General features: G+C 40.3%; 1 protein-coding gene across 2 annotated transcripts in view; it reads left to right on the top strand.

Moving 5' to 3' along the window:
* The window catches only part of exoc2 (exocyst complex component 2), a 322,358-nt gene that overhangs the window by 125,012 nt on the left and 174,318 nt on the right, over positions 1-23,028 (top strand). For both annotated transcript variants that reach the window (XM_060850316.1, XM_060850315.1), the window contains exon 10: positions 8,721-8,823. In XM_060850316.1, coding sequence (XP_060706299.1) covers positions 8,721-8,823 — 103 coding nt within the window. The remainder of the gene's footprint in view (positions 1-8,720; positions 8,824-23,028) is intronic.

Here is a 23,028-nt window from a genome sequence, read left to right as displayed (position 1 = left end):
TAGGCTACATACAATTATGGAAAGGTTTCTTTATTCCAGGACTCCAATTCATTTGTATTTGCAACTTGAATCTCATTTGCTTTCCTAGTTGCTTGCTGCATCTGCATACTAACATTTTGTATTCACCCAAGTCCCTCTGAACATCAACATTTAAAAGTTTCATTCCCATTTTAAAATACATCTGTTTTTCTAATACTACAGCCAAAGCACACAACCTTGTACTTCCTCACATGGTACTCCATCTACCACCTTGTTGCTCTCTTAACCTGTTCTCATTTCTTTGCAGTAAATTTTGTATTCTCTTTGCAATGTGCATTTCCATCTACTTTTGTATCTTCAGTAAATTTGGATACATTAATCTGTCTCTTCATTAAAGAGGACTATGAAATGCTTAGGTTCCAACACTGATCTTTGAGGCACTCCAATGTGAAAATGATCTATTTATCCTCACTTGTTGCTTTCTGCTCATAGTAATATATCACCCCTAATTTTGTATGTTAAACTTGTGTGTGACACTGGATGGAATGCCTTTTAGACCTCCAAGTATACTGTCTGCTGGTCTCCTTTATCTATTCTACTAGTTATCTCTCTTCAAATTTGTTAAACCAGATTTCCCTTTTGGAAAACCATTTGACACTATGCTTTGAGTAAATTGTTAAATCTTCTTTAGTAATAGTTTCTAGCACAATCCAAGTAACCGCAAGGTAACTGATCTGAAATTCGCTTTCTTTCTCCTTCTTTGCTTGAATGGCAGTTTTTGATTAAGACAAAAATATGTTGCAACTATCCTAGAATCTAGCAGAGTTTGAACGCCCATAACCAGTACATCTATTATCTCTGCAGCAATCTTTTCAGAATATTGGCCATCATACCCTGGAGACTTGGCTTTCAGATTTCAGACTCTTGAATTTGTCCGGTACTTTTTCTTCCACTGTTAGTGATTACCTTATTTTTTCTTGCTCTTATTTGCCTCAAGGTAATGTTTTATTAGAAGAACTGAAGCTAGGAACAGTGATAGGCCATTAAGCCCTTTGAGTCTGTTCTCCTAAATATGACATGACCTTGGCTGATCCTCTATCTGAATGCCATACTCCTGCTTTCCCCCCAGACCCCTTGATGCCTTTAAAGTCTGAAAGTTCATCTGACTCCTTCCTGAATTAATTCCATGACTTGGTCTCCGCAGATTTCTGTGGTCGATAATTCCACAGGTTCACGACTTTCACAGAAAACCTTTTTTCTAAATGTCTACACTGTATCCTGAGACACTGTCCCCTGTTTCTAGAGGCCCCAACCAAGGAAAGCATCCTCCCTACATCCACTGTCCAGCCTTGTTAGAATATTGTACTTTTAAATCCGATCCCCTCATCCTTCTAAACTCAACTGAATAATGCAACCTAGCAGTTCTGATATTATTCCTAGGGTTTCTTAATATTTGACTTGGATAATTTTAATTAGCTCATCCGGTTAGTTAGAGATTTCTTCTAGTGTAATATTTCTGAAAATAATGCAAACCTATAAATTAGGAGCATGAATAGGTCATTCGGCCCCTCTAATCAGTTCTGCCATTTGGGTTGATGATCTAATTACTCCCCATTCTTGCCTGCCTGTGATAATATTTCAGTCCTTTGTTGAACAAGCATCTATCTATCTCTGCTGCAGAAATATTACAGAACTTTCTTCCACCACTTTTTGAGGAGTACACCAGAGAGTTGTCATCCTGTTTGAGGAAGAAAGTTCTCCTCATCCGTATCTTCAGTGGTGACCCCTTATTAATAAACAGTGATCCCTGGTATGAGATTTCCACAAGAGAAAATGTTCTTTCCACATCCACTCTGAGGTCCCTGATGTTTTGCATTTTATACACTTATTCACTCATTCCCTCTGCATCTCAGAGCTCTGTAATCTTTTATTTAGATAATGTGCTTTTTTTATTTTTTTCTGCAAAAATGGATATCATCTTTTCCCACATCCAACTCCCCTTTGCCAGATCTTCCACCCATTTACCTAAACCATCCCTTTTGTAACTTCCTTATGTTCTTTATCTTTATCTATTTACTATCTTTGATCCCTTCACCTAAGTTATTTAAAGGGGAGGCGATGGTAAAGTGATATTGTCATAGGGTTATTATTCCAGAGACCAGGTAACATTCCGGGATTTAGATTCAAATCCTGCTATGGCAGGTGGTGGAATTTGAATTCAATAGAAGTCTGAAAGTAAGAGTCTATATATACAGTAAAAAGTTGAGATCCAATGCTGATTCTTACTGATGATCACTTGTTATGTCAACCACAAAATTATGTATGTCTAACTATTCTCTGTTTCTTAAAATACAACAAAAAACTTTGGATGCTGTAAATCTGACACCAGAAACAATATGGCTGGAGAAACTTAGCAAGTCTAGAGCTAACTTTTTGAATCCAGCAATCCTTCTTTAGAATAGTCCTGAAGAAGGGTCACTGGACTTGAAACGTTAAGTTTGCTTTCTCTGCACAGATGCTGCCATTCTCTGCTTCTTGTCAGCTAGCTAATCTTCTGTACATGTGAATATGTTACCCTTATGCCACGAGTATTTAATTTTTGTGACAATTAGCAAATGCCTTCTGAAAACCCAAGTATAGTAAATCTATTAATTTCATCCACAGCACGTTACTTCCTCAAAGAGCTCTTATAAATGTTACTTCCTCAAAGAACTCTTGTAAACTCCAATAAATATCCATGACAATGTCAGTAAGTGTATCCACTCCATTGTCATTGTGGAGTTGAAATCCATCTTCACATTGAGAATACACTCCATGTTGTGTGATGCTATCACTATACTAAATGGAATATATGATGTGGAAGAGCCAATGTTGGACTGGGGTGGACTAGATGGTGAACAGAGCTAGCAACTCTAGAGTGGGCATTCATAATTAGCTTTGGGCAATCAGCGACAAAATTGTACTCCAATCTGCAACATCAAGATGGAACATGATTCCAGTCCTACCATTACTGTCAAGCCAAAGGATCAGCTCTGGTTTCATGAAAAGTGCAGGAGGCCATGACAGGAGAAATGTCAACCTGGTGAAGCTAAAGAGCACGACTGTTTTGTATCCTAAATAGCATAAGCCCCAAGTGATTAATAGAGCTAAGCAATTCCAGTACCAACTGATCAGATCTAATTCTGTGGTCCCGTCATGTTCATTTGTGAATAGTGGTGTCCAGTTAAAGGACTCCCCGTGAGAGGAGGCTCTACAAGCATCTCCATCCTTAATGATGGAAAGCCTAGCACATGATTGCAATAGCTAAGGCTGAAGCATTTGTAGCAATCTTCAGTCAGAAGTGTTTGGCCTTAGATGGTGATGCTGGTTACTGCAAAGCCTATGGCCCCTGACAGCATACTAACAATGGTACCAAAAACAGGATCTCTAGAACTTACCATGACTCTAACCAAGCTGTTCTAGTACATTCACAGGACAATGGAAAATTTCATGTATGTCTTATGTACAGAAACCAGGATAAATCAACTTAGCTTATTATAATCCCATCAGCTTATTGTAGATTGTCAGTAAATTGATGGGGGGTATCATCAGTAGAGTTATCAAGTGGCATTTGCTTCCCAAGAACCTCCTCACTGCTCAGTTTGGATTCTGTCAGAGTCATTCAGTTCCTTACCACATTATAGCTTTCTTCAAACATGGACAAAAGACTTGAATTCCAGAGGTGAGAGTGACTGTCCTTGACATCAAGGCCACATTTCACTGAGTGTTGCAACAGGATTTCTAGCAAAACTGGAGTCATTGGGAATTAGGGAAAACTCTATGCTTGTTAGTGTCATACATTGCACAAAGGTTAATGGTTGTACTTGTTGGACAACACGCATCTCAGTTCCAGGCTATTACTGCAGGAGTTGCTCTGGGTGGGCCCAACCATCTTCAACTCATTCATCGGCAACAGTCCCTCTATCATAAAATCGGATGTAGGCATGTACAATCATGGGCGAACAATGTTCAGCACTATTTGCAACAACTTGGGTTTCGAAGCATTCTGTGTCCAAATGCAACAAGGTTTGGACAGTATCCGTGTTTGGGCTGACAAGTTGCATGTGAGTTTGCCAGCAATGACCATCTCCAACAAGAGAGAATCCTATAGTGAGTAATTCCCTTCCCGACTCCCCCCAAGGCCTTTGACAAGGTAATGCATTGTAGGTTGTTGAGTAAAGCTAAATCTCACAGGATCCAGGGAGATCTAGACAAATGGATACAAAACTGGCCTTTAGGTAGAAGAGAGAGAGGTGGGGGTAGAGGGTTATTTTTCAGAATGGAGGCCTGTGACCTGTGGTGTGCCACAGGGATTGGTGCTGGGTCCACTGCTGCTGGTCATTTAATTAAATTATTTTGATGAGAATTGAGAAGGTATGGATAGTAAGTGTGCAGATTTTGCCAAGACTGCTGGTACAGTGGACAGTGAAAAAGGTTATCTGGGAATGCAGCGAGATCTTGGTCAACTGGGCAAGTGGGCTCTGGAGTGGCAGATGGATTTAGATAACTTAGATATATGCAAGATGTTGCAATGAGGAACATAGAGCATGACACTGTTATACAGGACTTTCGGCCGTCAATGTTGCACCTACCTGTGGAACCAATCTGAAGCCTATCTAACCTACGTTATTCCATTTTCATCAATATGTTTATCAAATGACCATTTAAACGCATTTAAACGTGGTGAGTCTACTACTGTTGCAGGCAGCAATGCTCAGCTCCATGTAGATGATGTCTAACGCGTTGATCATATTGACTACTTGTTTTAAAAAAAACTCAAATACGTGAGCCATGATTTCCCATGCACAAAGCCATGCTGACTACGCCAAATGAGTCCTTGCCTCTCCAAATGCTTTTGTAGATCCTGTCTCTCAGAATCTCCTCGAACAACTTACCTACCACAAATATTAGGTGAAGATCAATGCAACATAGCTGTTCGATTCATCTGCCATCTACTTGTTTTCCTTTTAATTCTTCAGCGTTCTATGGGACTAACATCTATGGTAGCACTTTTTTGTTTTTAAGTATGTGTAGAAACTATTGTCCACTTGTTTTTAAATTTTAACTAACTTCCTTACGTACAACATTTTACCTCCTTATTAATCTTCTAGTCAAACTTTGCTTTTTTAAAATATTCTGTACAATCTTTTGTCCTGTCAACAATCTTTATGCAATTATATGCTTTTTACTTCATGTTTTACACTATCTTTAATTTTCTTAGCTAACCACACAATGTAGCATTTCTTTCTCTGAAGAAGTCTGCCAAAATTTGTAGAAATCATGGCTGTTGTTAATGAAACTTTGACAATAGATCCGCTAGAAACAATAAAAATCCTGACTGTGAACAGGATATCTTGGTTAATGTGTAGAAAGAAGTCCACAGATCATTTTGGTTTTGCATAAAAAGATTAAGGATTGTTGTGGTTCTGTTCGCCGAGCTGGGAATTTGTGTTGCAGGCGTTTTGTCCCCTGTCTAGGTGACATCTTCAGTGCTTGTAAGCCTCCTGTGAGGCGCTTCTGTGGTGTTTCCTCTGGCATTTATAATAGAACATTAGGTTCTGTTATAATAGCCTAGCAGGAAAACTGAGTAGTGCCACACCGGACGGTTTAAATTAGTGTACAGGGGGTTAGGAACCGGAGCAGCAGCTCAGTAACTGTCGAGACTGGGGAAAAGCTTGACGCTAAAGCAAATGTAGCCAAGTGGAGATTGCTGAGTTCAGCGGAACCGGAGGCTTAGTCTATATTTGTTTCAATGCAAGAAATGTAACAGGTAAGATGGATAAACTTAGAACCTAGATTAATGCATGCAGTTATGATGTTGCTATCACTTTTACAAGGTTGAAAGCTGATTGGCAGCTGAATGTTCCGGGATGTCGATGTTTTAGATGAGAAAGTGGAGAAACCTAAAGAAGTTGGGGAGTTGCATTATTGGTCAGGGAACATATCATAACCTTTGAGGGAGGATACCCTGAAGGGATCTTGCAGTGCGGCATTATTGTTAGAGTTTAGGAATATAAAGGGTGCAATCACAATGCTGGGATTATATTATAGACCTCCCAACTGCCAGTGGGAGATAGAAGAAGAGGTATGACATCAAATTCTGGAAAGATATGAAAATAGCAGGGCTATTGCAGTGGTGATTTTAATTTCCCCTATATTGACTAGGTCTCCCTTAGTGCTGGGGATTTAGATGGGGACCGATTTGTTAGGTATGACCATGAGATGTTTTTGAAACAGTATGCGGATAGTCCAACAAAGGATGGAGTCCTGGTATTGGAAAATGAGCCTGACCTGGTAATCAAATTTGCAGTTGGGGAGCATTTTAGCAGTAGTGAATAATCCCATAAGTTTTTAGGTAGTTATGGATAAGAAGAAGAGTGGCCCTTGGATTAAGGTGTTAAATTTGGAGAAGGCCAGCTATGACCAAATTAGTCGAGAATTTGAGAATGTGGAATGGGAGCGGTTGTTTAAGGGTAAATCGATATCTAACTTGGGTGAGTCTTTTAAAGACCAGTTGGTTAGAGTGGAGGATTCAGGAACCTTGGATGACAAGAAATTATCAGCTTAGTTTGAAAACAAAGGCAGCATAGCTCAAGTCTGGCAATAATAAAAAACCAGGAAAAATCCTTGAATATAGAGAAGGTAGGAAACAACTGAAATGGGGAGTTAGGCAGGCTAAAAGTGACCATGAACTGTCCTTGGCCAGTAGGGTTAAGGAGAATTCCAAGGGAGTTTAATTATATATATTAGGAGCAAGAGGGTAGCTAGGGAAAGAGTAAGCTCACTTAAGGATAAAGGAGGGAGATTGAGAGAGACTGGAGAAAATGGGTGAAATCCTTAATGAGTACCTTACATCATTATCACCAAAGAGATGCACATGAGGGATGTTGAGGTTCGGGAAAGGTGTGTGAGTACTCTTGGGCAGGTCAGCATAGTGAAGGAGTAAGTGTTGGATGTCTTGAAATGCATGAAGGTAGACAAGTTCCCAGGACCGGATGGGATCTAATCCAGAATGTGAGAGGCAGAGGAGGAAGCACCTGGGTTATAACAAATATGTTTGCATCCTTATTGGCCTCAGGTGAGGTTCCAGAGGACTGGAGGATGGTCAATATTATTCCTTTGTTTAAGAAGGGAAACAGAGATAATCCAGGTATTAACATACTGGTGAAACTAATACCAGTGGTGGGGAAACTGTCAGAGAAGACACTGAGAGAATTTATTCACATTTGAAAGTGAATGGACTTGTTGGTGATATGCAGCATGGGTTTATGCAGGGAAGCTCATATCTCTGCAACTTGAGTTTTTTGAGGAGGTGACAAGAATGATTGATGAGGGAAGGGCAGTGGATGTTGTCTACATGGACTTTAAGGAATTTGGTAAGGTACCTCAAGGTAGACTGCTTAAAAAAAAACTAGAGTCCCATGGGATCTAGGATGTGCTAGCTCGATGGTTACAAAACTGGCTTGGTCATAGAAAATAGAGAGCAATGGTGGGTGGATGCTTTTTGGAATGGAGATCTGTAAGTAGTGGTATTCTGCAGGAATCAGTGCTGGGTCCTTTGTTGTTTTTAATATATAGAAACTGTCTGGAGGAAAACGTAGGTGATCTGATTAGTAAGTTTGCGGATGACACAAAAATTGTCAAAGTTGCAAATAGTGAGGAGGATTGTCAAAGGAGACAGTATAATATAGATAATTTGCAAATTTGGGCAGAGAAATAGCAGACTGAGTTTAAACCAGCCACATGTGAGGTGATGAATTTTAGAAGATGAAATTCGGGTGCAAATTATGTAATAAATGTCAGAACCCTTTGGAGCATTGATGTACAGAGAGATCTGGTGTACAGGTCCACAGGTCCCTGAAAGTGGCAACACAGATGGATAAGCTGTCAAGAAGGCATACAGCATTCTTGGCTTGAGCATCAGTTATAAAAGTCAGCAAGTTATTTTACAGCTGTATAAACTTGTAGTTAGGCTACATTTTGAATATTGCATGCATTTCTGGTTGCCAGACTACCAGAAGTTCATGGATGCTTTGGAGCGGGTGAAAAGAAGGTTTACCAGGATGTTGCCTGGACTTAGAGAGTTTTGGATATGAGGAGAGATTAGATAAACCCGGATTGTTTTCCTTGGAAAGCTGGAGACTGAGAGGTGAACCAGTAGAGGTCTACAACATTATAAGAAGCATAGATAGAGTGGACAGTCGGAGGCTTTTTCCCAGGATGGAATTTTGGCACAAGTTCAAGGTGAGAGGGGGAAAGTTTAGGGGAGAAGTGCAGGGAACTTTTTTTTACAGAAGGTGGTGGGTGCCTGGAGCACACAGTCAATGGAGGTCGTAGAAGCAAGCATGTTAGCAAAGTTCAAAGTATATCTTGATAGACACATGAATGGGAGGTGAACAGAGATAGAAACTGTGTATGGCAATAAGAAGTGGGTGTAAGTAAGGATTAAGCATCAGTGCAGGCATGGTGGGTTGAAGGGCCTGTTCTGTGCTCTTTGTTCCTTTTTAACAATAATTTTATGTGGCTTAGTCATTTGAAATGATATGTTTCTTGTCAACCAACATGTTAATACTGCCACCTGATAGTGTGGGCAAATTAGTATTTATGACTTATCCTTAGTTACCTCAAACTGATGGTGAGCCAACATCAAATGTTATTAGTGGTAACATTTGTTAAAAGCCTTTTTTTCTCTTGCCCTACAGTTTATGCTGAAGTAGAGACACGTATTGATTCACTGAGGGTACGACTGATGAATAAGTTACTCGAGATGCCATCCACTTTGCATGACCAGAAAAGATATATAAGGTAAATTGAATGTTTCATAATTTTTAAACTGTGATGTACTGTGCTGGAACTTACAGTAAATACTGTCTGTTTTACCACTTGAGTCTGAAAATCTATTGACTCTTTAACTGGTGAATGTTAAAACTTACAGCTCAATATAGCAACAACTTGTGTATATATATGGAACCTTTAACATCATAGAATACCCCAGGTATTTCACAGGAATACTATAAAACAAAACTCGATGCTGAACCATGTATACGAATGTTAGTACAAGTAACCAAAAGCTTGGCTGAAGAGATCTGTTTTAAAGAGCATCTTGAAGAAGGAAACTGAGATGACGATCCAAAGATTTGGGCCTTGGCCGCTGAAGGAACTGCCACCAACGATGGCATGATTTAAAATTGCGGGCATGGACCTCTTGAGTACTAGGGAAGTTGAGAGTGGTATTGAATGTTGTGCAGTCATCAGCAAGTATACCCACTCTGGGGACCTCATGTTAGAGGGAACGTCACTCTGACTGAAATATACAGGAGGCTACCACTGCCAAACACCCACCAGTGACTGGTCCAATGGTAGGAGCCGGATTTTCAACACTCCTATTCTGACTCCAGAATGACTCTGATTGAGGCGTGTATGACATGAAAACTGTGCTCCCTATCAGTCAGAGTTGTACAGTGGTGTCATGAAACCTGATTGCAGAGAGTACCTGTTATCTCCCCAGTATTAGTCTTGTAAGGCTCTTGAAGCGCCAGTGCTCAAGATTGTATAAATCATAGTAGCTGCCAGTATGGTGGGTGCACACCTCCATCTAGCGGCAATGGCGATCACTGTTAGGATGAGAATTAATCAAACGGAACAGATTCCTGTAATTGACTCCTGCAGAATTGTGATATGGACCTTTCAATGCCACATGTATGCAGGCTATGGCACGCTGCATCAGGGACCCCAAATTTGTTACTGAATTCAGTTGCCTGGGCTGCAGCACAGACCATATCAAAATATCCCAGTGTGAACTTGGGCAGATGGCATCAGATGTTTTTGTTGATTTGCTTTATTTATGGTCATGCGTATTTTGTTACAAAGTACAGTGAAAAGTGTTGGATAGTCTCGCCACTTTCTGGTGCCATCTGACATAGAATATAAAGACAGAAAAATAAAGAAATGAAGAAAAAGTGTTCAACTTTACAGTCCTCCTTGTTAAGTGATCTGCCATGGGCCTGTTAGTCAGGCACAAGTTCCTTTGCCACACTGTTGTTGCTGGAATGAAAGTCGCTACTCTTCGGTGCCATCTATGAGTCCTTGCTAGACCTCACCAATGCAGGGTGCTACTGATGCCAGTGGGTACCGCACCAGCCCCCAAACTCGACTCCGCCACCGCCATGAGTCTCTTTCAGATCCACCTTGCTAATGCAGCCACTGCCGATGCTGATGGATCTCATACTGACCCAAAATCATCATCACCCGCTACCGCTTTGTGTGTGCATGATTGAGCGATAACAACCACCTCACCCATTACTCCCTGGAAGGAGCTGGTCTCATAAATGTTTAGTGTATCAATGACCTTTACACCCACCAGGAGCGGATGACTTCTCATTCTTGCATTCCTTAGATCTAATATATGATAACCAAAATATTGACTATTGGCCACCCTGATAGAAGCTATATGGTGGGACAGAGAATTACTCAGAAGATAATGAAGGCATAAATAAGTATGTTGGAAAGTACATTGATTATGGCTGACTTGAATCTTCATTTAGATTGGGGTAGTTAGACTAGCAAAGGAAGAGTTCAATAATTGTATTCGGGTCACTTTCCTATAATTGTGTGTTGTGCATCCAACCAGAAATCAGGCTATGTTGGATTTGCAATGATACTCTAAAAGTAAAAGATCCCCTTGGAAACAGTGACCACAACATATTAGAATTTAGTATTCAGTTTGAATGGGAGGAACTTAGGTTAGAATCAATTGTGCTAAGTTTAAATAAAGATAATTATGAAGGAATGAGGGCAGAGCTAACTGGCGAGGACTGAAAAATTTGTTTAGTAGCAAATATGGTTGAGGAGCAATGACAGGCATTTAAGAAAATAGTTCATGGCTCATAGTAAAGATCTATCCCAGTGAGAGAGGAGGATTTTGGGAAGGGGATAAGCTAACCATAGTTAAACAGAGAAGTTGAGGGTAGAATCAAATTTAAAGATAAAGAAACATTTGTGACAAAGATTACAGGTAGAAGATTGAGAAAGTTTTTTAAAATGAACTTCTAAAAACAACAAAAGGAGAATGTAAACTTTGAGATTAAATTTACGTGTAATATCTAGACAGAGAAAGCAAGAACTTCTTTTAGTATATTGAAAAGAAAGGAGAGGCCAAAATTAACATAAGGCCCTTATGTTAAGAACAAAGCTGGGGAAATAATAATGGGGAGCCACGAAATGGCAGAGGAGTTGAATCAATACTTTGCATCAGTTTTTACAGTACAAGATACTAATAGCATTCCAAAAATGCTAAATAATCAAAGAGGATAAAATATAATAACTAGATCTAGAGATAAATACAACAGAAACTAATGAGGCTAAAGACCAATAAGTCTCTTGGATCTGATGGGATGCATCCAAGGATCTTAAAAAAGTAGCTACAGAAATAATGGATGTACTGGTAGTAATCTTCTGAGAATCCCTAGATTCAGGAAAAGTCCAAGAGGATTGAAAAGGGAAGGAGACAAAACCAGTTGGCTTAACATCTGTTATTGGGAAAATATTGAGTCTGTTATAAAGGATGTAACTGAAGAGATTTAGAAATATGTAATATGATTGAACAAAGTCAGCATGGCTTTACAAGGGGAAATCATGCCCTGACAAATTTTCTAATTTCTAATAAAGAGTTCTTCCGAGGATTTCACAAGCAGGAGAGATAAAGGAAAATCAGAGGCTGTAATGTATCTGGATTTCAGAAGGCATTTGATTAGGTACCACACATTAGGTTACTTAATAAGAATAGAACCCATGGTGTTATAGGTAGTATGAATAGAGGATTGGCTGACAAATAAAAGACAGAATTATGCTAAGGGGTATTTTCAGAATAGCAGCCAGTAGTAGTGCAGTGTTGAGTGCTGAGGCCACAATTATTTTCATTATATCTTAATGACTTGGATGAAGAACATGAATGTACTATCTCGAAGTTTGCAAATGACGCAAACTAAGTGGGAAGGCGAATGGTGAAGATGATGTGAAAAGTCTGCATAGAGCTATTGACAGTTTAAGCGAATGGGCAAAAAGCTGGGCAGATGCAATACAGTTTAGGAAAGTATGATGTTATGCACTTTGCCAGGAAAAGTAGGCGACTTGAATAGTATTCAAATCTGTGATTTTGTAAATGGAGATTGACTAGAGAAAACTACAGAACAGAGATTTTAACATCCCCCTTGGCTTACAAGTCCAGCAGGTGGTAGGGAAGGCAAATCAAATGTTCACCTTTATTTCAAAGAGAATGGAGTATAAAAATAGGGAAGTCTTGTTAAAAATGTACAAGGTACTAGTTGGACCATAGCTGAAATACTGGGAACAGTTTTAGTCACCTTATCTATGTAAAGATATATCAGCATTGGTAGCAGTCTACGGAAGGATGGTCCACAAGGATGATCTTGGGTAAGGAGAGACCCTCTTGTAAGGTCAGGTTGAATATGTTGGGCTTGTACTTATTGGAAAAATGAGAGGCAACCTTTATTGAACATTAGAACTAGGAGCATAGAGTCATAGAGATGTATAGCATGGAAACAGACCCTTCGGTCCAACCCGTCCATGCCAACCAGATATCCCAACCCAATCTAGTCCCACCTGCTAGCACCCGGCCCATATCCCTCCAAACCCTTCCTATTCATATACCCATCCAAATGCCTTTTAAATGTTGTAATTGTACCAGCCTCCACCACATCCTCTTGCAGCTCATTCCATACACGTGCCATCCTCTGCGTGAAATATTTGCCCCTTTAGTCTGTTTTATATCCTTCCCCTCTCACCCTAAGCCTATGCCCTCTAGTTCTGGACTCCCCGACCCCAGGGAAAAGAGTTTGTCTATTTATCCTATCTATGCCCCTCATAATTTTGTAAACCTCTATAAGGTCACCCCTCAGCCTCCAATGCTCCAGGGAAAACAACCCCAGCCCGTTCAGCTTCTCCCTGTAGCTCATATCCTCCAACCCTGGCAACATCCTTCTGAATCTTTTCTGAACCCTTTCAAGTTTCACACCATCTTTCCGATAGGAAGGAGACCAGAATTACACGCAATATTCCAACAGTGGCCTAACCAATGTCCTGTACAGCCGCAACATGACTTCCCAACTCCTATACTCAATACTCTGACCAATAAAGGAAAGCATACCAAACGCCGTCTTCATTATCCTATTTACCTGCGACTCAACTTTCAAGGAGCTATGAACCTGCACTCCAAGGTCTTTTTGTTCAGCAACACTCCCTAGGACCTTACCATTAAATGTATAAGTCCTGCTAAGATTTGCTTTCCCAAAATGCAGCACCTCGCATTTATCTGAATTAAACTCCTTCTCAGCCCATTAGCCCATCTGGTCCAGATCCTGTTGTAATCTGAGGTAACCCTCTTCGCTGTCTACTACACCTTCAATTTTGGTGTCATCTGCAAACTTATTAACTGTACCTCTTTTTGTTTATCATTTATGTAAATGACAAAAAGTAGAGGGCCCAACACCGATCTTTGTGGCATTCCACTGGTCACAGGCCTCCAGTCTGAAAAGCAACCCTCCACCACCACCCTCTGTCTTCTACCTTTGAGCCAGTTCTGTGTCCAAATGGCTAGCTCTCGCTGTATTCCATGAGATCTAACCTTGCTAATCAGTCTCCCATGGGGAACCTTGTCGAACATCTTACTGAATTCCATATAGATCACATCTACTGCTCTACCCTCATCAATCTCCTTTGTTACTTCTTGAAAAAGCTCAATCAAGTTTGTGAGACATGATTTCCCACGCACAAAGCCATGTTGACTATCTCGAATCAGTCCTTGCCTTTCCAAATACTTGTACATCCTGCCCCTCAGGATTCCCTCCAACAACTTGTCACCACCGAGGTCAGGCTCACAGGTCTACAGTTCCCTGAATTGTCTTTACCACCCTTAAACAGTGGCACCACGTTTGCCAACCTCCAGTCTTCCAGAACCTCACCTGTGACTATTGATGATACAAATATCTCAGTAAGAGGCCCAGCAATCACTTCTCTAGCTTCGCACAGAGTTCTCGGGTACACCTGATCAGGCCCTGGGGATTTATCCACCTTTAACCATTTCAAATAGGCCATCTCGCCCATCGCGCCTTCTCCACTATTCAATATGATCATGGCTGATCTTTTTGTGCACTCAGCTCCATTTACCCTCTTGCACACCAGGACCCTTTAATTCCCGAACTGTTCAAAAATCTATCTATCTTTGCCTTAAAAACATTCAGAGGTAGCCTCAACTGGGCAGGGAATTCCACAGATTCACAGCCCTTTGAGTGAAGATGTTCTTCCTCAACTCAGGCCTAAATCTGCTCCTCCTTATGTTGAGGCTGTGCCTCCTAGCTCTAGTTTCACTCACCTATAGGGAAAAAAGAACCTTCCCAGATTTTATCCTATCTATTGCCTTCATAATTTTACATAGTGTCATAGAGATGTACAGCATGGAAACAGACCCTTCGGTTCAACCCGTCCATGCCAACCCAATCTAGTCCTACTTGCCAGCACCTGGCCCATCTCCCTCCAAAAGCTCCAGAGTTTGTCACACCCGTGATCCTAGCGTGGCTGAAAGAGTTGAATTCTAAAGGTGAAGTAAAAGTGACTGCTATTGATATCCAGATCATAGGACTTAGGAACAGAACAAGACCAGTCAGCCCATCAAGTCTGCTTTACTATTCAGCGAGATGAAAATAGCATTTAACTCTGGATCTTTGTAAAACTGAAGCCAGTGGAAATCAGGAGGATAAATTTCCACTATTGGTAGCCATAACCAGCTCAAAGCAAAAGGTCAGAAATCCATAATACACAAGAGCAGAAGGTGGCCAATCAGCCCAACAAAGCTGCTCCGCCTTTACTAACATTATGACTGATCTGATAATCCTCAGCTCCACTTTCCTACCTTTTGGTCATAATCCTAAACTTCTTTACTGATTAAAAATTTGCCCATCAAGCTTTGAATCTACGTAATGACACATCCTCTCTAATCCTTTATGGTAAAGAATTCCACAGATGCACCAACCTCAGGAAAATATTCCTCCTCATGTGTCTTAAACAGGTGACTCTTATTTGTGAAATTATGACCTCTATTCTTAGAATCTCCCACCAAGGGAAACTAGCTCTCCATAACCACCGGTCAAGCTTCTTCAGAATCTTTCTACAAGATTCCCCTAATTCTTCTCCATTCCAATGAGTATAGCCTTAGTATATGCAATCTCTCCTCAAGGCAACCCTCTCAATTCTGGAATCAACCTAGTGAACTTTCTGTGTACCACCTCCAATGCCAATACATCCTTTCTCGAGTAAGAAGACCGAAACCTTACTCATTACTCCAGGTGTGGCTTAACAGTCTATACAGCTGCAGCATAATATCCCTATTTTTAAACTCCAACCCTCTGTCAATGAAGGGCAATATTCCATTTACCTTCTTAATTACCTGCTGCACCTGTAACCATATTCTTGTGATTCATGCATAAGGACACCCCGGTCCTTCTGCAAAGCAGCATACTGCAATATTTCACCATTTAAATAATGCTCCATCTTGCTGTTATTCTACCAAAATGGATGATCTCACATTTACCAACATTGTATTCCATCTGCAAGACCTTTGCCGATTTACTTAACCTAACTACAGCCCTCTGCAGATGTTGCTGTACCACTTATTTTAGTGACATCTGCAAACTTTTGACACACTACACTTGGTCCCCATTTCCAAATTATCTATATACATTGTAAATAATTGCAATTCCAACACTGAGCCCTGAAGCACACCACGAGCCACTAATTGCTAACCGGAATATCACCATTTATCCACACATTTTCCTTTCTGTTAATCAATCTTCTGTCCGTGCTAGTATATTGCCCGTAATGCCATGCACCTTTATCTTGTGCAGCAGTCTTTTATGTGGCACGTTGTTGAATGCTTTCTGGAAATCCAGATATATCACATCCATCAGTTCCCCATTGCCTACCACTAAAAACCAGCATGCAAGATTCTGAAGGAGCTTGACACGGTGGTTATGGAGAGCTAATTTCCGTTGGTGGGAGATTCTAAGAATAGAGGTTATAATTTCACAAATAAGGGTCACCTGTTTAAGACACATGAGGAGGAATATTTTTCTGAGGTTGCTGCATCTGTGGAATTCTTTACCATAAAGGATTGGAGAGGATGTGTCATTACGTAGATTCAAAGCTTGATGGGCAAATTTTTAATCAGTAAAGAAGTTTAGGATTATGACCAAAAGGTAGGAAAGTGGAGTTGAGAATTATCAGATCAGTCATAATTTTAGTGAAGGCGGCACAACTTTGTTGGGCAGATTGACCACCTTCTGCTCTTGTGTATTATGGGCTTTTGATCGCTTGCTTTGAGCTGGTTATGGCTACCAATAGTGGAAATTTATCCTCCTGGTTTCCATTGGCTTTAGTTTTACAAAGATTTTTGCAAGTTCATCCAGAGTTGAATGCTATTTTCATCTCATTGAATGGTAAAGCAGACTTGATAGGCTGACTGGCTTTGTTCTGTTCCTAAGTCCTATGGTCTTGATATCAAGAGCAGTCACTTTTATTTTACCTTTTAGAATGCAATTTTTTTAGCCATGCAATGATTGTGGATGTGACAAACTCTGGTGCTGTGTGGCACCATTGTGAGAAAGATTACTTAAAATTACTTTTAGTAAGTTGTGAATTTATTGCAGATGAGAAACAAGAAAATTTGGCACTTTTGAACATTTGAAATCCATTTAAAAAATATGCAGTGTGGAATCCTTGGCTGGTACTGGATAGCATTATCACTTATGCTAAGTAGAAATGCATATTATTTCATACATTCACAAATCCAGTTCTAATAGCAACAGTCTTTTGAGAACAAAATCCTCAAAGCTGAGATTAATTTCAGTTTAATAATCACTGTATCAATATATGGAAACTACTGTTTCCTGTGATCTCCGCCACAATTAGCAATACTATGAATAGAAGAACAACAGTTTGACCCCACATACGTTGAACTTGTTTATGTTAACATTCTGCTTATTTCTACAGAAAGGTAAAGCCCCAAAACCACCTCTGCATAAATAATAAATACATGTTATGCAAGCTGGCGTTGACATAAACCCTGGTGGGCTAAGTTCAATAATTACTTTTTCCTCCTCAGCCGGATTGGAGGGTTCCTTCTAATGACACTTGTGTTGATATGACCTTATATTTGCATGTATTCAGTCCTGTTTGCTGTATTTGTAAAATAATGCACGTTATGACATAAGAATGTATTTAAAATATGTTTTCGAGTATCATGTCAGAAAATTCTTGATAACTGGGGGTCCAGCATCAAAGATCACAGTCTCATGATTGGGGGGGGGGGGGGGGGGGGGGAGGAGGGGCCTTTTTCAGAAGGAGATCAGGAGAGATTTCTTCACCAGAAGAGTGCTGAGCCTGTGGAACTCTCTGCCACAGGAACTGTTCATGTTAAAACACTGAAGACTTTCAAGAAAGATGTAGATATAGTTCTTCAGACCAGATGGATCAAAGGATAGAGGGAGAAAGTGGGAACATGGTACTAAGTTGGGTTATCAGCCATAATCGTTTTAGATTAGATTAGATTAGATTCCCTACAGTATGGAAACAGGCCTTTCAGCCCAACAAATCCAGACTGACCCTCCGAAGAGTAACCCACCCAGATCCGTTCCCCTGTCCTATATTTACCCCTGGCTAGCGCACCTAACACTATGGGCAATTTAGTATGGCCAGATCACCTGACTTACACATCTTTGGATTGTGGGAGGAAACTGGAGCATCCAGAGGAAACCCACGCAGACACTGGGAGAATGTGTAAACTCCACACAGACAGTCGCCTGAGGTCAGACGCGAACCTGGGTCCCTGGCGCTGTGAAGCAACAGTGTTAACCACTGTGCCGCCCGACCGTTTTGAATGATGAAACAGGCCAAATGGGCTGAGTGGTCTATTCCTCCTACATTCTTCAATGCTTCGAATTTGAAGCTATACACGAAAACCACCCATCATTGTATTTTAGGAACCCATAATGCAAGTTAAGATTAAAAGTGATCAGGTTAGTATTCAACATTCCAAATAAAGGGAATCCTGTTGCTGTGAATAGAGCTTTCTCCTTTGTTTCTGCCAGCTTTGGATGTCAAACAAGGCACTTGTTACTTGTGTCAAAGGCTGCAAGTGTATGAGGTGGGATAGTGTTCTATGACCACTGAAACGAGGATGTCCCAGGGTCACATCAGTGCTGTACAGTGGTAGAGAGTGTGCCAGAGATGGCTGTAGATTTTGTGGATGACAGGACATTCAATTTTATTGTAGAGGAATGGGCTAGGTGATGATTAAAGTGATAAGGAATGGGTTTTCAAGGAAGGTGTAAAGATGGCAGTTTTAAACAGGGAAAAAAAATCATATTTGATAAGGAACTCATTTAAATTGTTAGTTGACTGAAAGAAAGAACAGTAAAATGTGTTAATTAGCAGGAGTAGACCATTTGGCTCCTCAAGCCTGCTTCATCACTCAGTTAGATTGTGGTTGATCTAATTGTGGACCCAATTGCAGACTCCCACCTACCCCTCCCCAATAATTTTTTGCTACGTGTTAGAATCTATCCATCAATATCAAAAATATTCATTGACCTTGTCTCCATCATTCAATAGTTGAGTTAACTTATCTACTTAATCTGAAGTCAAACAAGTAAAAAGAAAGTTTTGAAAATATTCAGCAGGTCAGGCATCATCTGTGGTGACACGAATGGAGTTAACATGTCTTCTGAAAAGTCACAGACTTGAAACAATAACTTTGTTCCTTTCTCCTCAGACCTTGCCTGATTTACTTAATATTCCCAGGAGTTTCTGTTGTTTGAGGTTTCCAGCAGCCAAAAATATTACTTTCAAAATAAAAGATAAACCAATTTTTACCATGTCATATATTGGATTTGCAAAATACATGTTAGTAGCAAATGTTTTAAGACACGTTAAAAGAAATATGTGGAATGAAAAATAGTAAGCTGTGCAAGAGTTTGGGAGCCTTCTGAAAGCTAGGTTTTCAAAGGAATTTGGGAGTACTGTTGAAGCACCTTAACATTCAACCATCAAGGGCAGGATGAAATGTTGGAAAATGCATAGTCTGAGAACCACAGGTTTGGGCATGGATAGAGTTGTGCAGTTGCTGTAAGTAATGCATGGATAGAGGTGTGATTTGAAGACTAAGGCAAAGATTTTAAATTTGGTCTGTTGGGATTTATGAAGGATGGAGGATGAAAGGCAAGCCTAGTGGACATTGGAGTCACCATGCCTTGAAAAGAAAGGAATGTTTGAGTAGAAGTGATGGAAGATGGAAATAAATAGTCTTGATATTTTGAAAATGTGGGATGTGAAGCTTAGATCTAGGTTGAATATGATGCTGACGTGATGCAATTATTTATTCAATCTGAATAAGATATCAGCAAGAGAAATGGCAAGAAGGTGAAGTTTGAGTTTGTAGTATACTCTAAAAACTTAGCTATGCTTTCGGGTCAGACAGACAATCCAACATCATGGCCTTGAGTGTGGGTCAGGGATATTTAACTTAAGTAGAACACGTACCATTAGCATTAATCTGAGAACTCAAGTGCATTGTTGAGACATGAGTGTGTGTTGGAAAAGCACAGCAGGTCAGGCAGCATCTGAGGAGCAGGAAAATTGATGTTTTGGGCTGGAGCCCTTCATCAGGAATGAGGCTGGGAGCTCAGGGGTGTGCTTTCTTCAGCCACATTTTGTCCTTAAAACTACTTGAATGACATACAGAATAATGTTTTAAACATCCTAAACTTTGAGTTAGTAGGAAGTAAAGTTCACGAAGAATGCTGTAGCACTGCTAATTGCATGTGCAGATTTCTTGAGAATCAAACTGAACTTTAAGTATTTTTAGAGTTAATTTATCAACATTTTCTGAGGTATTATTCTTTTATAAGGCTATATATTCAGGTGGTTTTGGAGGTAGAAAAGGAGCATTGTCAGTCAGTGGGGAGAATTTGCTAAGTAAATATTTTACTTTCAAATGTTCATTTATTTTTTTAAAAGGGTATGAAATTCTTAGGCCATGTACTGGTTGTGGCTGAGGGAGCAGGCAGGTGTCCCAGACTCTAATGTGTTTCTGAATTAGTTGCTAGCAGACCCAAGTTCTGATGATGACCATCTTTCCAATTTTTTTCTTCTTACCTTCTGATTTTCAGGAGGTAATCTGAGAGGAAAGAGACAAACCATAAAGGGTAAATAAGAAAAAAATGTTGGAACAAGGAAAATAAGAGCTGAGTACACCAGCAAGTAATGAAGGAATAATGTTTACTATTTATGGGCTGGAGAAAGGTTTGAAGTGGAGTACCCCAGGCGTCAGTGTTGAAACCCTTCCATTTTCTGCTCTGTATTAATGCTGTGGATCTTTGTGAGCAGAAGGCAATTTTAAAGATTGCAGATGACACTGAACTTGACAGAATTGTTAACTGAGGGGCACAGTGTGGAATTCCAAAGCAACATTTACAAGTTTGTGGAGTGAGTTGGTAGATGGTCAATGAGGTACAACGTATGGATGTGTGAGGTGACTCACTTTGGTCAGAAGAACTTTGAAAGACTATATAAAATAGGGTAACAATTCTAAAGGGGGTGCAGGTGTAGAGGGATGAGAGTTATAGGTGCGCAGCTCTTTGAAGATGGTAGGACATGTGTAGAGAGCAGTTAATAAAAAATGTTGTCTTGGATTTATTAGTTGGGGCAGAGAGTACACAAGCGAGGAACTATTGAGCTTGTACAAGACTCTTGTAAGACTTCAGCTGGCAGTTTGTGTGCAAGATAGAAAAAATGTGAATGCATTGGAAAGAGCGCAGAAGTAATTTATAAGAATAGTTCCAGCAATGAGAAATGTCGTTATGAGAATAGATTGAAGAATTTGGGATTGTTCTTCTTGGAGGACAAAAAGGTTGGGAGGAGGTTTGATAGAGGTATTCAAAATCGAGAGCACACTTGATAGAATGGTTGGAAAGAAACACTTCCTGCTCATAAAAGAAACAAAAACAAGGATGTAGATTGAAAGTGATGTGCAAACCAAGCAAGGATGTTGTGTGGGGGGAAAACTTTTAACAGACCTCAAGTAATTAGAGTATGGAATGCAGTTCCTGGAAATGAATTGGAGGCAGATTCAATTTATGCATTAAGAGGGCACGGTGTGATGAATCAAAATTGTGTGCAGGGCTTAGGGAAAATGGAGGAGCTCTGAGCTAGGTAATGAAACTGGTGCAGGCATGATGGGCGAAATGACCACCTTCTACACTGTGCAGCAATTCTGAGATACTGTGATTTATATCTGTATTGTAACGAAGTTAGGAAGAGTAGCTTGGCAAAGACCTTTTTTCTTTTCTCTCCTGACATTATTAGGACATAGTAGGGGAACAGTTCTTTGGGAATACTTCTGCAAGATTCTTCAGCCTGTGTCCACAAGGCCATTTTTGGGGTGATCCAAAGTTCTATTCTTAACTTTCCATTTAAGCAATATATGTTGCTACTTACCATTATAAACTACAAGAATGGGGAGTGAGCTTTCACATCTATTACCTGTCTACTGCTACTTCACAATTTGTAACTTTAAGCTGTGCTTATCTGGTTGTCTGCCTGTTGTCAAGTCTGTCCCAGGGTATCTGCAGTGACACAACTGAAATCATCCCAGTTGTCAGAATCTCTGCATTCTTAGCCCCTTATTTTGTTTCCTTTTTTCATCGTGCCTATTCAGGTTTGGCATCAGTATCTTGCGACATGTTGAGTTTTGTCTTGAAGTTTGCAACGAAGCCCATTCCCAAGACTACTTAGCTCAATCTTCAAAACTCATTCTTCACTTCCATTGATGCTGTATCCCTATTTCGAGCATTTGTTAGGGAGTCCTCATATGATTCTCCAATGTTTCTTCATAAGCCTGCCAAGCACATCTCATGTACATACTTAAGACTTTGCCTTACAGTGCCCCTGGGTGTATAATGTCTCACCAGCAGGACAGATCCATTAAAGTTAGCAGTCTGCTGGTTTACAGTCAGAAAGGAGTTGCCCTGGCAGATATTAACATTAACTCTGAACCTGAAGAAATCTCATGACCTCCGATCAAACATCAGCAAAGACATCTCTTGCTGGTTTGCACTTCCCTTGGTTGGTGAATCAATTATCCTCCATACTGTATTTCTTGTGGATGTAGCACTGAGTGTGGTAAGGGCACAGTCTTGCACCTGTTTGGTAACTTCAATATGAATCACCAAGTGTGGCACAGCAGTGCCACTACTAATCAAGCTGGTTGAGTCCTAAAGAAGATAGCAATTAGACTTGGTCTGCAACAGATTATTAAGGAACCATTGCACTAAATGGGATAGATTTCAAACTCATAACAACTCAAAACTGGGCATCCATTATACATTGCGAACCCTCAGCAGCATCCAGCTGGCTAGAGTCATACCTAGCGAAATGAGGATGGTTATGATTGTTGAAGGTCAACGCTCTCAGCCACAGGACATCAGTGCAGGAGATCCTAATCACAAACATCTTTAGCTCCTTCATCAATGACCTTCTCTGCGTTATGCGGTTAGAAATTGGGATGTCTCTTAAATATGGGTAGCAGAGCACTATCACCTGCAAATTTCTCTCCTAAGCCACGCACTATCCTAATTTGGAATTGTATGTTACATGGAATTATGGGTGTATTTACATTAGGGATAACTAGGTTTTTGATTAGTTTGGGGATCAAAGGTTGCAGGGCAAAGGCAGGTGAATGGGGTTGAGAAATATATTAGCCATGACCAAATGGCATAGCAGTGTCAATGGGCTGATGTGCCTAATTTTACTCCTTTTTTTAATCGTGCTATATCACTATTCTTTAACTGTCACTGGTTCAGAATACTGGAACTCCTCTTAGTAGCACTGTGTGTCTTCCTGCATCCCAAAGACTACAGTGGGTTCAAGAAGACAGCTCACTTC

This window comes from Hemiscyllium ocellatum, chromosome 34, assembly GCF_020745735.1.
Source record: "Hemiscyllium ocellatum isolate sHemOce1 chromosome 34, sHemOce1.pat.X.cur, whole genome shotgun sequence".
In the NCBI taxonomy this organism is placed as follows: domain Eukaryota; kingdom Metazoa; phylum Chordata; class Chondrichthyes; order Orectolobiformes; family Hemiscylliidae; genus Hemiscyllium; species Hemiscyllium ocellatum.
Note: the sequence above shows the minus strand (reverse complement) of the source record. Positions and strands in the feature narration are given on the sequence as shown.